Source organism: Panthera pardus, unplaced genomic scaffold (genome assembly GCF_024362965.1).
Source record: "Panthera pardus isolate Hobbes unplaced genomic scaffold, ASM2436296v1 HiC_scaffold_13, whole genome shotgun sequence".
Lineage (NCBI taxonomy): Eukaryota > Metazoa > Chordata > Mammalia > Carnivora > Felidae > Panthera > Panthera pardus.
In genome coordinates this window covers 41,660,981-41,674,793 of record NW_026526688.1, presented here as the reverse complement: position 1 = coordinate 41,674,793, position 13,813 = coordinate 41,660,981, and the positions used below count along the sequence as shown (strand labels likewise).

Here is a 13,813-nt window from a genome sequence, read left to right as displayed (position 1 = left end):
AATAAGAAGAGATAATAATTATTATGGATTGAGCAGCAGCCATGTTCCAGGAACTGCACACACCTGATTGACTCAAGTCTCCCTACAACACAGTAACACAGGAATCACCACTCACGTTTTGCAGGTGAGGAGACACGCTCAGGGAGGTTAAGAGACTTTCTCGTGGTCGGTCAGTTTATAGGGTTGGGATTTAATCCAAGTCTGTCTGGCCCAAAGCCTATGCTCTTTCTACTGTACTACCTGCCTCTCCACAAAGAAAGCAAGCAATGACTGCTGAGCTCTTTCCACAGTGCAAGCACACATATCAGTCCATTTATATCCACAGGCTCTGAAAGCAGTGAAGCAGCACCCAAGGCCCCCTTCCCAGGGAGTTTCCCCAGCACTCCTGGCAGGACAGGAATGTGACAGGCACAGGAGTACATGAAGGAGGAAGGGTATGAAGTCTGGACTGGCTGCCCAGGTGAGTGCTGGTGGGAACAGAAGCTGTAATGGATGCCAAGCAGAGCGGCCTTGGGCAATCAAAAGACTAACTCCTTTATCTGAGACTTATTTTTCTCAGTCCGTAAGATGAGCCCCGGACTGGCTGATCTCTGAGATTCCGTCCAGCTCAGCATGTCTTTACAATGGCAAAGGGATACGAACGAGCAATGCAGCACCCAAAGGAATGGGCCACACGTGCAGGCTGTGAATAGCCCCCTTATGTTATCTCATCCCTTCCCCCACCTTTCTTCACCCATGCCCAGAAAAGCTTCAGAGACCAGAGGTGAAGTGAAAGGTCAGTCCTCCTTGCTCCCCTTCTCCATGACAGTTTATACATACATCAAATGATAAGGAGGACATTTTGCTAAGTGAAACAAGCCAGACACAAAAGGACAAATGTTGTGGGATTCCACTTACATGAAGTACCCAGAATGGTCAAATTCATAGAGACACAGGCTGCGGGCCATGAGCGACACTTCCCATGGACCTAAAGCACCGAGTGGGTTTTCCCGCACGTGAAATGCCTTAACAATCCCTTCCAAGTATTTACAGATCTGTATATGGGATATGTATTTTAGAGATCTTCAATGACAATAAAAAGCAGTTGTTTTCAGCCCGCTGACTCCACCCCGGGGGTAACAGTGCCCTTTCCCCATGTCTATTTAATTTTACTTTAAACGAACTAGATTTCTGGATGTGAGTGCTTTTTTTTTTTTTTTTTAACATACACACATATACACTCACTCACCTAAAACAGGGTGTGTAGCTTTCCTTGAAATCAACTAACCTGTGGTACACAGTCACTTGGAAAGGAGTTTTCTCCTTTTACAAAAAAAGGAGTCCAGTTTCCATATCCCTGCCATCCTGTCATTCAAATACTCATCTGACAAACTTGCATCTCATGCCGACCGTGGAGAAGAAGACACTTTTCCAGGAACTATTTAAGTACAAACAGGCATTGTTTTGTTCATTCTAAGACACGGATTATCTTCCCATTTTAACATGAGGTATATTTCCTTTGTCAGTGGTACAAAATGAATAGCGCATCTCATAATTAATGGGCATCTTACATTAGGTAAAATAAGGTACAGGACACAGACTCTGCTCTCAAGCAGCTTACAGATGTTGCAATTACTGTGCTGGCAGCCAGCTTTCCTCACCTGCAGGAGGAAACCCAAGGTTTAGTTTGGAAAGGCTGAACTTTTTGCAAGAGATCAAATTACCCTTGGGAGTAAAACACTGTGCCTCCAAACAGCAGCACAGCCAAGACACCTTGAAAGAAGAGGAAGGCAGAGCAAGAACAAATTAGTGAAGGTTCAGGAACCTCTGAAAATATTTCTTTTCTAGGAAATACTCCCAAATGCTAACAGTGAGCACTGATTTCTTTTCTTTCCTATCTGACTCATTTTGGTGTTATAAAGTATGGTTTTACTCTTTATGAGGAAACACATAAATGGAAAAAAAAAAAATCCTTCCAGAAGGCAAGGAAAATTTCTGGGGGCAAAGAAATTTTTTTCCACAGCAAAAAAATACTGGGTAAAGGACGCTGCCACCTGAACTCTCAAGCTCAAAAAAGTGGAGGAGCCAGTCCAAGAGGAAGGTCTGAACGATCTTGGCAGAAGTATAGCACCATGCACATTTCTACCAGAAAAGCTTAAGGGTGTTTACAGATACTGGAGAAGCTAGAGAGACTGGCCAGAGGTGGGGCCCTAACCTCACAGCAATTATAAATCAGATCCTCACACCCCTGGGATAAGCTAACATGAAGGAAAGATGGCTATGAGTTGTTAACAGCAAGATAACTAGTGTGGCAGCTTGCAAATACTATATTGGCCTGTTTAAGAGAACGGAGCAGCAGCACCCTCTTGTCACATAGCAGGAAAAGCAGAGAGAACAAAAGGCAGAGCAGTGCATCCTGATTTAAGCGTGGCAGGCAGGCTGGCCACCATGTTGAATTCAGAGACTCTGCACCATCTAACTTTTGGCTTTCCCACATCTGGTACTTGATCCAGGCTGATCCAGCTGCATTCCTGAGTATCAGCACACAGGTGTTTCTACTGATGCTTTTTCCCTGTTGGGGGAAAAAAATGCGCTCTGAACTGAGGGGGTACAGTGCAGAGGTGGAGAGACTAGTGGCCAAGCAGACCCGCCAGAGATTTAAAAATGCACTGCCTGGGAAAGAGATGACGGGTTGTGCACGCCCATCTCCACGGAGGCCGCAGGAGTCTGAGGACGCATTAGCAGGAGGGCGAGTGTGTGTGCTGACCCAGAAGGAATGCACCCCCTTCTTCCTAGAGCTCACAGAGAGCCTTCCAACAACCTGATGCCTTCCCACCAGGGATGTCAGGGCCACTTAATGCAAAGTTTGATCCCTGGAGTAGGGAGTAAAACATTCTTTTTCTTCTCTGTTGTGTGTCAGCTTGCATTGCTGAATTTCTTTGTTTCCTAACTGAATCCCATCAGCGTGGCTGACTGCCTCACTTACTTGAAATGAACTGAGCTAAGAAACAAGTTTCTCAACAAGGCTGCATTCTCCAGGATGCTGAGAAGGGCAGAGCTAAGCTCAGCTCCTGCAGAGTGAAAAAAAAAAAAAAAAAAGATCCTATTTATTGCCTTATAAGAACATTACAAACAAAAACACCCAAAAAGTCTCTCTCGCATCCAGTTCAAAGGAGCCTGGCATACACCATACCCACCATGCTGAGGGGTTAAAGGCCTCCGTGGCAAAGCCCAATGGCTGTTCTTCTCCTAAATGAGGAAGGCAGCATGACACAGAGTAAAAGAACTCCAGGTGGGAAAGTCAGACTCCTTATTTATGAAATAAGTGGATGTGATATGATGACCTATGGGGTCCAGGAAGACCTCAAAAATTCTCTGAACCTGAGAAGAAAATTATTTCAGGGAAAAATGAACAATCCCAAACAACCAATCATTCAGATCTGCCAAGACCTGATTGGTTATTAAAATAAGATCTACCCCTCCCTCCCATAGGCAGTAAGCAGGTGGCTTGCTGACTCAGCAGGCAGCTACTACAGTGGGGAAAAGGATATCCATCCCCAGGTGAGGAACCTGACACCCTTGAGGGCCCTACCCTACACAGCAAGGTCAACCTTCCACATTCAAATTCCTCCCCAAAGCTTGCCTCTTTGGCCCACTTCTAGAGAATGTCTCTAGTTTGACTGGTTGCCACAAAGCCCCTAATCACCAGAATTGTGGTGAGCAAGTGGGAATGGAGGGAGGAGACCTGATGACAAGCTGGTAAGTTCTAGACAAAGACTCTGGGCATGAAGACATGGGTTCTCTTCTGACACCTCCTTAACATTAACTTGGCCTTGAGTTCCCACAGCCCCCTCCTCAGTTGGTGAGTTATGTCATGACTCCATGATTCTCTAGAGAATCACTGATTAGTGCTTGGTCAGTGTTTAAGAAAAAAATGTTTAATTAAATTCTAATTTATTCTAAGTTAAGTATTTTTGCACATGGTATCTAGCACAGTGTTTTGTACTCAAGAAATATGAATGGAGGGATACATGAATCAATGAATGATCAGATACATTGAATTTGAGTTCCTGAACAGGAAGGCATAGTCAGTCAATCACCTGCACACACACACAGAGTTCCAGAGTTTGCCATCACTTGTCCCTCAGGAGGTGAGCCCAACAGAAGTCATATGAGCACAAAACATCATCTGATATATTACCTTTCAGAGTTTACTCTAATACGGTGCCCTGGATTTGCTGGAATATCAGGGGGCCAACTCCTAAAAGTGAGTGTGCTGATATATAATATCTGAAGAGGACCCATGAAATCGAAATGTGGCCCCTTAGGTATCCCTTGTAAGGATTCCTTGGGATCACAGCCATATCTCAACAGATTCTTTCTGCCCCAGCCATGCAGCAAAAGGCTTCTCGTCAGGGTTTACGAGAGAGTTTTCCTCTATGTCCACATGCATCTTTGGGAAGGAATCTCAGCTCCATTTGTGGAAGAAAAACTTGTTGCTAATGCAGTATGGGGCTGTGCACCCACAGACTCTACAGTAGGAGACGTACCAGGCTAGACTGGGCTTTCACCACCCTCTGATGAAGCAAGGGGGTGAGCATCAAGGAGCAAATATAACTACCAGTAGGTGGAAGGGTAACCAGGGTCTGCACACATCACTGCAGGCACACTCTACAATTTCATCTGGCTACATTTAAAATGACAAAAACAGGGGCACCTGGGTGGCTCAGTCGGTTAAGCGCCCAACTCTGATTTCAGCTTTGGTCATGATCTCACGGTTCCTGAGATAGAGCCCTGAGTCGGGCTCCACGCTGTTAGCACAGAACCTGCTTAGGATTCTCTCTCCCTCTCTCTCTGCCCCTCCCCTGCTCACTCATGCACACATGCACGCTTGCTCTCTCTCTCACAAAGCATATAAATAAATAAACTTTAAAAAATAAATAAATAAAATGGCAATAAGAAAAAAGGATGTGATTCAAAGACAGGAGGGAAAATGCACACCAGATTAATCTTCTTAGAGGTCCTGTGGTCCTCCAAGAACAAAGGAGGCAGAGACACCTAGTGCAGAAATAAAGCACGCAAGACATTTTCATGCTCAAGAAGCTCTCTGCGGCAAAGGATCTGAATTCTCCCACCTGGGGTCTTTAGTCATGATGACAATCCTGAGAATGTATGCGTCACTTATATGATTTCCTTCAACTTGCATGTGTAGGCCCTATTTGTGTGACTCAGGCCCAGCACTTTGCCAGAACAAGTCCCTTTCATACCCTTCATTATGTTTAGTTAATGAAAACATGGAGTTGGCAGCCCCAAATGGACAAAGACTCACATTACCTACCGTTCTGTTTCTCCTGCTAAGGAACCTTGAGAAATGCACTTTCAGTGTCAGGCTGAACCTTCCTTCAGCAAAGTGGGCCTGGCCTGAGCCGAGCCACTTTTCACCATCCATATAAAATAGAAGGAGTCGGCCCTCCAAATGGATGCGGTTGACAGCTACCTTTCCCAGAGAAGATAGTCTCGGGGTGTCAGGTCTCCTATGAGGCAGACTACAAGGAACCATCCCTGAAAGTGCCCCTGAGATCTGCTCCCCAGGCCACATACAGCACTTCCCCCTGGGGCTGCAGGTGCTGATCTAGAAGTCCCTTTTAACGCACAGTGACTTGGGAAGAAGGGAAGACAATTCCCACTACTGGAGGAATGTCAATTGTCTGTGTCAGGAAGGAGTTGATCATGGCCCTCAGCACTGGACAACACCCTCCCTGGGTGGACACTCCCTCCCTGGGAGGACACCCCGTGTAGTCATTTCAGAGTGTGGGCAGGGTGGTGCTGACACCTAGGGGTGGATAGAGAAAGAGCCTGTGTGGAGGGAAGGCCGAGCTGTGGGCAGGACCTCCTGGGTGCACCTCCTGGAGGCATCCAAGGAGTGGTGTTGTCACCTAACTCCTCTCCGTCTGCCCACAAGTCTACCTCCCTCCACTCCCAGAGAAGGTCCCCAAAAGTTGTCCAGTGATCCCTCACACAGAAGGGCCAAAGCTAAGTCTGACTTTAATAAAAACTAGCCAGCCCTCCACCCTGTCTAGATTTCCACGGGCCCGAGAACAGCAACCATTCGGGGAGAATGGACGGAGAGAATATAAAGGTCCAAAAAGATGTGTCACCGGGCTCTCTGTTCACCAGGGACGCAGATCAGGAAGAACCAGGCAATGCCAAACCTCCTAGAGGCAGCCAGGGATGATTTCTTACCAAACTCGCTCGCACAGAGATGTTCAATTATGGCTTCAGATTTCAACTCGTTGTCACATGGAGGACACACGGTTGTGCCTAGGAAAGGAAAAGAAGAGAAAGAGGAGCTGTGAGTTCCAGGGGTAGGGGGTTCTGGAAGGAGCTGCCCCTGGGGAAGAGGTCGGCCCCAGGGCCAGGCTGAAAGTAGTTAAAGGTCTCCTGGAATTTCTGAAGGGCAACTGGAGAATAAGAGAAGAGTCCTGAAGCCCTGGACCTAAAGCCAAACAGACATAGCTTCTTGAAAACCTGTTGAATATGGTACAACCATTTAACCCAAACTTATCCAGGGCTAGGCAGGGCGGGTCTCTGAACTCCAGTTTGATGAGGTGTGGTGGTCCCTGGGAAACACATCTATTCCAGTTGTTTCCGGTTCTTTCTCCTCTCTCCCTTAAAACATCCCTCTCTGAATCCTGCCCCCTTCCCATTCCCAAACTCCCAATAGGACAGCAGATCAATCTGAACCCCTCTCTAGGAGCCAAGAAGGAAACTCAGCCAGACTCACAAACTCCAGCCGCAGGCCCCGAACACCCCTTCCAAAAAGGCTATTGCAGTGCGAGTTCCTGCCTGCCAGGTGAGGGCTGGGGATGGGGGGGGGGGGGGGCGGGGGCGGGGGCAGTGGTGGCTGGGGACCGGGGTAGCAAGAGCTGCCAAATGGGAGAGCCGGGGGGGGGGGGGGGGGGGGGGGGGTGGGCAGACGGGGAACCCTCTGAAGGCGTTTTCACAATACGGTGAAGGGCTTTGAAGAGGAGGTGTGTGTGTGGCAGGCATGAGGGCCACTGCCAGGCATTAGGCACAGGGGGAGGAGACTTCTGAGGCCAGGGCCGGAGGTCTCCGAGCCAAAATACTGCTGGAGGGGATCCCTTGAAAGTAAAGTGCCTCTGTGGGAGGACAGGCAGAAAGTAGGCAGTGGAATCCCCAGAAGGGCGAGGCAGCTGCTCACCATCACCCCCACCCCCACCATCACCTATCAAACTCTAGGAGTGGAACCCACCATCTAGGAAAGCATTTTACACATTCTAAAGGCACTACACCTTGGCCAACCACCGGAGGCCAAGCCCGGCTGGAGCTGAGGAGCCCAGGAAAGCCACCCCAAGGCAAAATGGTAAGAGGTGAGGCCCTTGGTCCTCCTCCTCCCCATCCTCTCCTCTCCTGTAGCTTCCATGGCTTCTGTGGCTTCCGTGGCAGCATCTCCTGCCTGGGAGTTCCCCTGCGGCTCAGTGAAATGGGCAAAGCTTCCCCCGATACTGACGCTGTGGAAGTTGCTGCCAAGCCCTGCCAGGCCAGGGCTGCCCCCAGGATATACCTAGTGCACAGCCGGTCACCCCCACTTCCAAGCAGGGTCCCCTCATGGCCCAGCAGAGGCCACACCCCTCCACCTTCACACTATACCCAGGGCCAGACACCATCCATGTCCTCAGGGCAGCAAGAATCACAGCTACACTCCAAGCAGAAGACTATGACTGTCTTTGGGCCCAGAATTTGGAAATTTGCTTTTCAGTCAGAACTTGCAATGGGGTTCTGGAGGTGGTGTTTCTGACAAAAGGAAAAACTTACCCAGAATTTTGCATTATGGTTCTTGCTTCCATGGGGAAAAAACAGGGAAAGGAGGTCCTACGTGTTACCTATACTAGGAGTGTGAACTGTGCTTTGGGGTTTTCTTTGTTTTATTATTATCTTTTTTTAAGTGTAAGTTATCATACTAAAAGTGTCTATGAATATAGTGTTCACCAAGCAAGCAGCTGTGAGAATATAAAACACCATCGCCCTGGCACACCCCCATCATCTCCTCTGGACCCTCTGAGTTCCCTGATCTGACTGGCAGCTGAGGGCTCCGGAGCCAACAGGGACATTTTCTCAGTCTCATCAATTAATGTTTGACCTTCAGCGCCACTCAAGGTGGAAAGAGCTCTTGGGGTGAGCTCTGTGTGCTCTCCACAGGGCTAACCCCCATCTCAACTTTTCTTATGGCACTCTGCAGCAGCCTGATCCGGGAAGGGAGGAATGTGTAATGCAATATTAATCTGCGCCCCCTCTGGCGTGTCCTCAGGGCCCTGCAGGCTGTCTCAGTAGGAGAAATCCACCATCCATCTGAGAAGGAGAACTAAATCACTGTTGGAAGGTATACTTAAAATAACGTTTAAAGCAAAGGAACCAAAAACTGAAAGGTTTTGTGGCTCATTAATATTTTAGGGGGAGTAGAGGAGAAAGTCCACAACACTGGAATTAAGATTAAGTGATTTTTCAAAAATCAATGCACACACGCACACAGCTTGCTTGCACTCTCTCTCACACACACACAATACATACACAATACATAATACACAATACACACACGATACATACACAAACACATGCACACAATTACACACAAACACACTCTCTCTCTCTCTCTCTCTTTCACACACACACACACACACACACACACACACACACACAGCAGTTCTTCCCTGACCAGCTCCTTGATACATGGAGAAAGGACCCTAAGAAAGGCTCTCGAGACACAAGGGCACCATGACCTCTGCAATCTGCAACTAAAACAGCCAGGCTGATTTAATGCACAACAGGTCTAAACAGCAAAAACTAAAACTAAAACGATGTGCTCCCTCATAGAACTTAAATCAGTGAAACCTAAGCGGGAAGGAGGAACAACAGTTTATCGGCCTGGGAACGTACAGGTCTCACGTTAAGTGCAAGATTTAGAAACGACTTTCCTGGAAAGTTTATACAGTTATGCCTCTTCCGATAACAGATGTGGGTGTCACTGGGGCATCAGCCTTTTGGAGGGAAAAGCATCTTTTCATTCATCTCTCATTGTCAAGTTTATCTTTAATAACACATGGCTGCAAAAGCCTGCCCAATACCCCAAAACATGACCAATTACGTGAACAAAAACCAGCCTAGAGCATGCAGAGATACGCATTGCTTTGAAAATTTGGTTTTAATTTCAGAGAATCAGAAGAAAGAATAAAAGTCACGCATCTGTATTTATTCTCACCCAAAAGTACCGGTTCCATTCTGGAGCCACTAGCCATGTGGCAGTTTGGTCTGTGTCAGCCTACCCCTACACACACACACACACACAGCTCTCCCAGACCCACCTCAGCTGACAGTGGCCAGGCATCCTGCGGGGGGTGGGGGGAAGTCCTGTGGGACTCCCTCCACCGAAGGGCTGCAGCACTGGAGAGGTGCCCTCTCCGGGCAGGGCCTCTCACCATAAACAGAGGGGAGAACCAGTCCCCAAGCCCCACACCTGACTGGTCCTCCACAGCCTGTCTCCCTTGGGCAGCTGGCCTTGGGAGGGCGACTGCCTAGGCACTACTGGGACAGAGCGGAGGGGAGAGGAGCATGGGACCGAGGCCCCTGAGGAGATAGCAGACAAGTGAAAAGAGCAGCCAAGGAGTCAAAGGCAAGACAACAATTATTCGGTATTCCTCTACTTCCACCACAGCCTTTTGAGGGGTTCGGTTAGGAGGATTCTTCCCCCTTTATAAGCAGTCCCCATCTTCCCCTCTGAAGGTGCTCCCCCAATGGGCCCCCACCTCACGTGCCTGGGCTGTCCCAGAAACAGACAACCGGGAGTGGAGCAGAGGCTGCTGGGGCAGAGCTGGGCTAATCTCCTGGCCTGTGAGGAAGGGGAGAAGGAAAATCCTGCGGGCTGCAGGGGATGGCTCCACACCCGCAGAACACAAAGTGCTTTGTTTGCTCTAGGTAATTGCTCAGCTCTTGCTCCCAAAGGGCCGCACTTCCCCGAAGGTTAACCCTGTGCAGACACCCAGGAGGTGGGGAGCAGAGGTGCCCTGGCCACTGCAGCCAGACAGCCAGGTTTCCCACCCAGCAGGGGTCCATGCCACCCAATGCCCATCACTTTGGGCCGATTTCCTCCCTCCCTAGAAGAAGCAGGAGCATTCAAGTTTGGGGCCCCCTGTCCCCATGCTACCCCCTCACTCTGGAAGAATAAGCCCTTCAGAGGACACTTCTCTCTCAGGCATCCTTGGAGATGAGCTAAGCCAGCAAGCAGGCAGTCCCCCACCCTAAACCCCTCCTCAGCAAACGCGCAGGACACGTGCCCTGGTGCTGAGGGCACCTAGGGGCCCCCATCCCAGACTATATGCACATCTTTCAGCCTCAACTCTGCTTCTGAAGAATTCGCTCCTATAAAAGGCCACTGCGCTGCATTTTTTGCTTGTTTATTTTGATTTTTTTTTTTTTTTTTTTTTTTTTTTTTTTTTTTTTTTTGCCTCTCCGGGATTTTTTTCCCTCCCACTCAAAAGCTGCCCTTTAAGTGGGAGGGGTTCTGAGAGGAAGCTCAGGCCCCTCCAGGGACTGTTAGGAAAGTCTCCAATTTGCGGAGCCCCACTCCCCAAGGAGAGATGAACAATGAGCTAATTACATTTTTATCTTTCTAATTACCTGAGGATTTGTGTAAATGGGAGAAGCAGGGGGTATGCAAGAATGGGAGAACCAGCTTTCCAGCCCCAACCCTCCCCAAGCAGACCACCTGAAAAGGGTGGAGAAACAAATCCTCAGCTTCTAAACTTTTTTTTTTTTTTTCTCAGCCAGTTCTCAGCCCTCCCGGAGTTCCTAGGCCCAGTGACTAGCTCAGGAAAGCTGGAGGGAAGCGAGAGGTGTTTGGTTTTTGGGTTTTTTAATCCTCGTCGAACCTATGAAAGTAAACGAAGCTGCGCCTTAGCATTTTCTCGGCCTTTCTGGGCTTCCTACACTGTGGGTTTGGGTGTTTTCCTCCTGGGGCATCCCGTCTCGGGTGTGAAAAACTTCGATGGGGACTCGGTTCCCTCCCAGAGAGAGAAGGGCTCTCCTTTCCTGTGGAGCATAAGGCTTTGTCTCAGGTGTGGAGACAGCGACCCTGGATCCCAGGAAGCGACGCCCGGGGCACCGCACGGAGCTTGCTTGGGGCTCAGGCGCGGCCACCGCTGCCGGCCAAGCCCGCCGTGCACCTGGGCTGGTAGAGGTGCTAAGCGACACCTCGGACTTTTTAAAACTCATTGCACAGCTTGAGAGCAACCTCCAGGGAGCACGTCCGAACTCCAGGGAGGAGCAGCGGGGCAGGGTGGGGGGAGGGGGCGGATCAGCGTGGCAGCGGCATCCCCGCGGCGGGTCCGCGGGTGCCCCGCCGGCCCGGGTCAGGGGACTCGCGCGCGTGGGACGGGGCGGCCTGACCTTGGGGCTTGGAGGCTTCGGTGGCATTGGGCGGGGTCATGGCGATGCAGACGTCGCCCTCGGGGAACTTGTCACACTTGAGCATCTCAGGCCAGTAGAAGCCGAAGAACTGCATGACGGGCTCGCACGAGTCGCGCACGGCTTCGCAGAGCCAGCGGCACGGGTAGATGGGCCGGTCGAGGCAGACGGGCGCGAAGAGCGAGCAGAGGAAGACCTGGGTGCCGATGTGGCAGTTCTTGTTGAGCAGGGGCACCCAGCTGCTGGCCTGCTGCTTCACCTCGGCCATGGTCTCGTGCTCCAGCAGGTTGGGCAGCACCATCTTCTTGTAGCCCACGTTGTGGCACAGCCGCAGGTCCACCGGGATGTCCACGCACTGCGGCGGCTTGGTGTAGAAGCGCCCGCTCTGGTAGGAGCCGATGTCCGACTGGAAGCTCACGTAGTCGTACTCGCTGGCGGAGCCCGCGGCCAGGAGCCCGGCGGCCAGCGCCAGCAGCACGCCCGGGGCGGCCCAGCGGCGGCCCCCAGCGCCGCGCCCGCTGCCCATGCTGGCTCGGCGCACTGGCTCCCGCGACGTCGGGGCTGCCTCGGCCGCCTCCCCGCGCGCGTCCCGCCGCAAACTTCCAGGGACCTCCAGGGACAAAAGGCGCCGGCCCCAGCGCTGCCCGGCTCGGCGGCCGCGCGCTCCTGCCCGGTCCTCGGCGGGTGGCGGCCCTCGGCCTGCGGCGGGCGCCGCGGCGGGAGCTCGCGCGGGGAAGGGGAGCGCGCGCGGCGGGCCGAGTGCTGCTGCCCCGGCTCCCGGACGCGCGGCGGGCTGGCTGGCGGGCGGGCGGGCGGGCGGGCGCGCGGCACTTACTCGAGAGGCTGCAGGATTCGAGTGCCCGGTGCTCCTGTTGCAAAGCCCTCGGAGACTCCCTGCGCAGCCAATCAGCTCCCGGCTGCTGCGAGCCGCACTCATTTAGCACGTCAGTCACCGGCGCAATTAACCAATCGTTTCACTTGCAAGAGGGTTCCGTTTACTAGAACTAAACCCAGGTCAACACCCCTTAAAAAACAAAACCAAAAATAAATAAATAAATAGCGGAAGAAGTGGGGGAAGGAGAGGAGAAAATGGAAGGAACGGACAGGAAAAGAAAGAGGGGATAGATAAAAGTGTGGGGTGGATAAAGAGGACAGTCAACGCTGGTCAACTTGAGTAGGCTTGATGAAAAGCCAGGAACCTTAACAGTACTTGCAAACCCGTGACATACTGAAGACCACCCCCCCTTTTTTTTAATACAATTTTTCCTAATTTCAGGCAGAAATTCAGCCCACCAGACAAGCAGCCCACCTCCCCGGTTTTGTCCTCTGTAGTTGCAGTACAAAGACAGACCATTTCAGACAAACCCGGGCTCAGGAAGGCTGAACCAAGGGAGGTCTGCTTTTAAATCCCCAGCCGTCCAGGTGTCCAGGCTCAGTTCGTGCAAACCCAAGGGGGAGGGTTTAAGCCTTCCAGCCGCTTGCCGGTTTAAAAATGCAGCACCCTTCCAGGTGGGACAACCGGCCGGTGGCCAACCTCAGACAACACCAGAGGCAGTAGGTAACTGTCCCAATGTTGCTCAGGGTGGGAGGAAATATTTCTCACAGAGGTGTTAGCTTTAGGAGGACAGAAGAAGAAAGGAAAGGAGAAAAGAAAAGACATACTCAAGTCCCAGCCTGACAGCAAGTCTTGTGTGTGCCCACATATACACATTGACATGTTTGTGGTGTAGAAAGCCAAAACATTAAAAACACATGTGCACTTATCAGTGTGGCTTGTGTAAATATCAAGTCCATCACTCAGGCTCACATGCTACATTCAGAGCTGGTCCAGGAACCTCGGGTCAAAACCCAGGGTCCCCATTAAGGCAGAAGGCAAAAAGAGTGTATCAGTAGATATACAGCAGGCCCTCTCTAAAGGCAACCCCTCCCCCAAGGAAACAGAAGTCTCCCTGCCCTCGGAGTCTCTGGGAATTTTTTTGTATATTTCTAACATTACCCTGAGAGGAAGGGTCAATCTCCAGAGAGCTGAGAGTGTGACCATGACTGACCCCTGAGGACAGGTGACAACCACAAACATCTCGTGAAGTTTGTTAGGTCTCTACACTGCCTGTATCTTGAAGTGTGTGTGGAGGGAAGCCAAGGATGCTGAAAACCCACATCTGAGCAGTGTGACACTACTGCATGTGGCAAATGGGCCACAGATCTCAGAGCTCAAGGCAGGCACTGTAGGTGGTGTTGTCTTGCTGGGCCAGCTTGTTTGTAAAGCTCTGGGGAAGCTTGCTTTGGACGCTGCAGACCTAATTTCTTGATGGACGGATTCCAAGTACAACTACCAGAGTTCATGAAGAAGTAAGGC

The 13,813-nt window shown here is 50.9% G+C and overlaps 1 protein-coding gene across 1 annotated transcript in view; it reads right to left on the bottom strand.

Moving 5' to 3' along the window:
• SFRP1 (secreted frizzled related protein 1) overlaps positions 1-12,307 on the bottom strand; it is a 43,714-nt gene extending 31,407 nt beyond the window's left edge. The window contains exons 1-2 of the mRNA XM_019440705.2: positions 11,440-12,307; positions 6,223-6,300 (exon numbers count right to left, since the gene is read on the bottom strand). Of these exons, the coding sequence (XP_019296250.1) occupies positions 6,223-6,300; positions 11,440-11,983 (622 nt within the window). The 5' untranslated portion in view covers positions 11,984-12,307. The remainder of the gene's footprint in view (positions 1-6,222; positions 6,301-11,439) is intronic.
• Between the last annotated feature and the right edge of the window lie 1,506 nt (positions 12,308-13,813).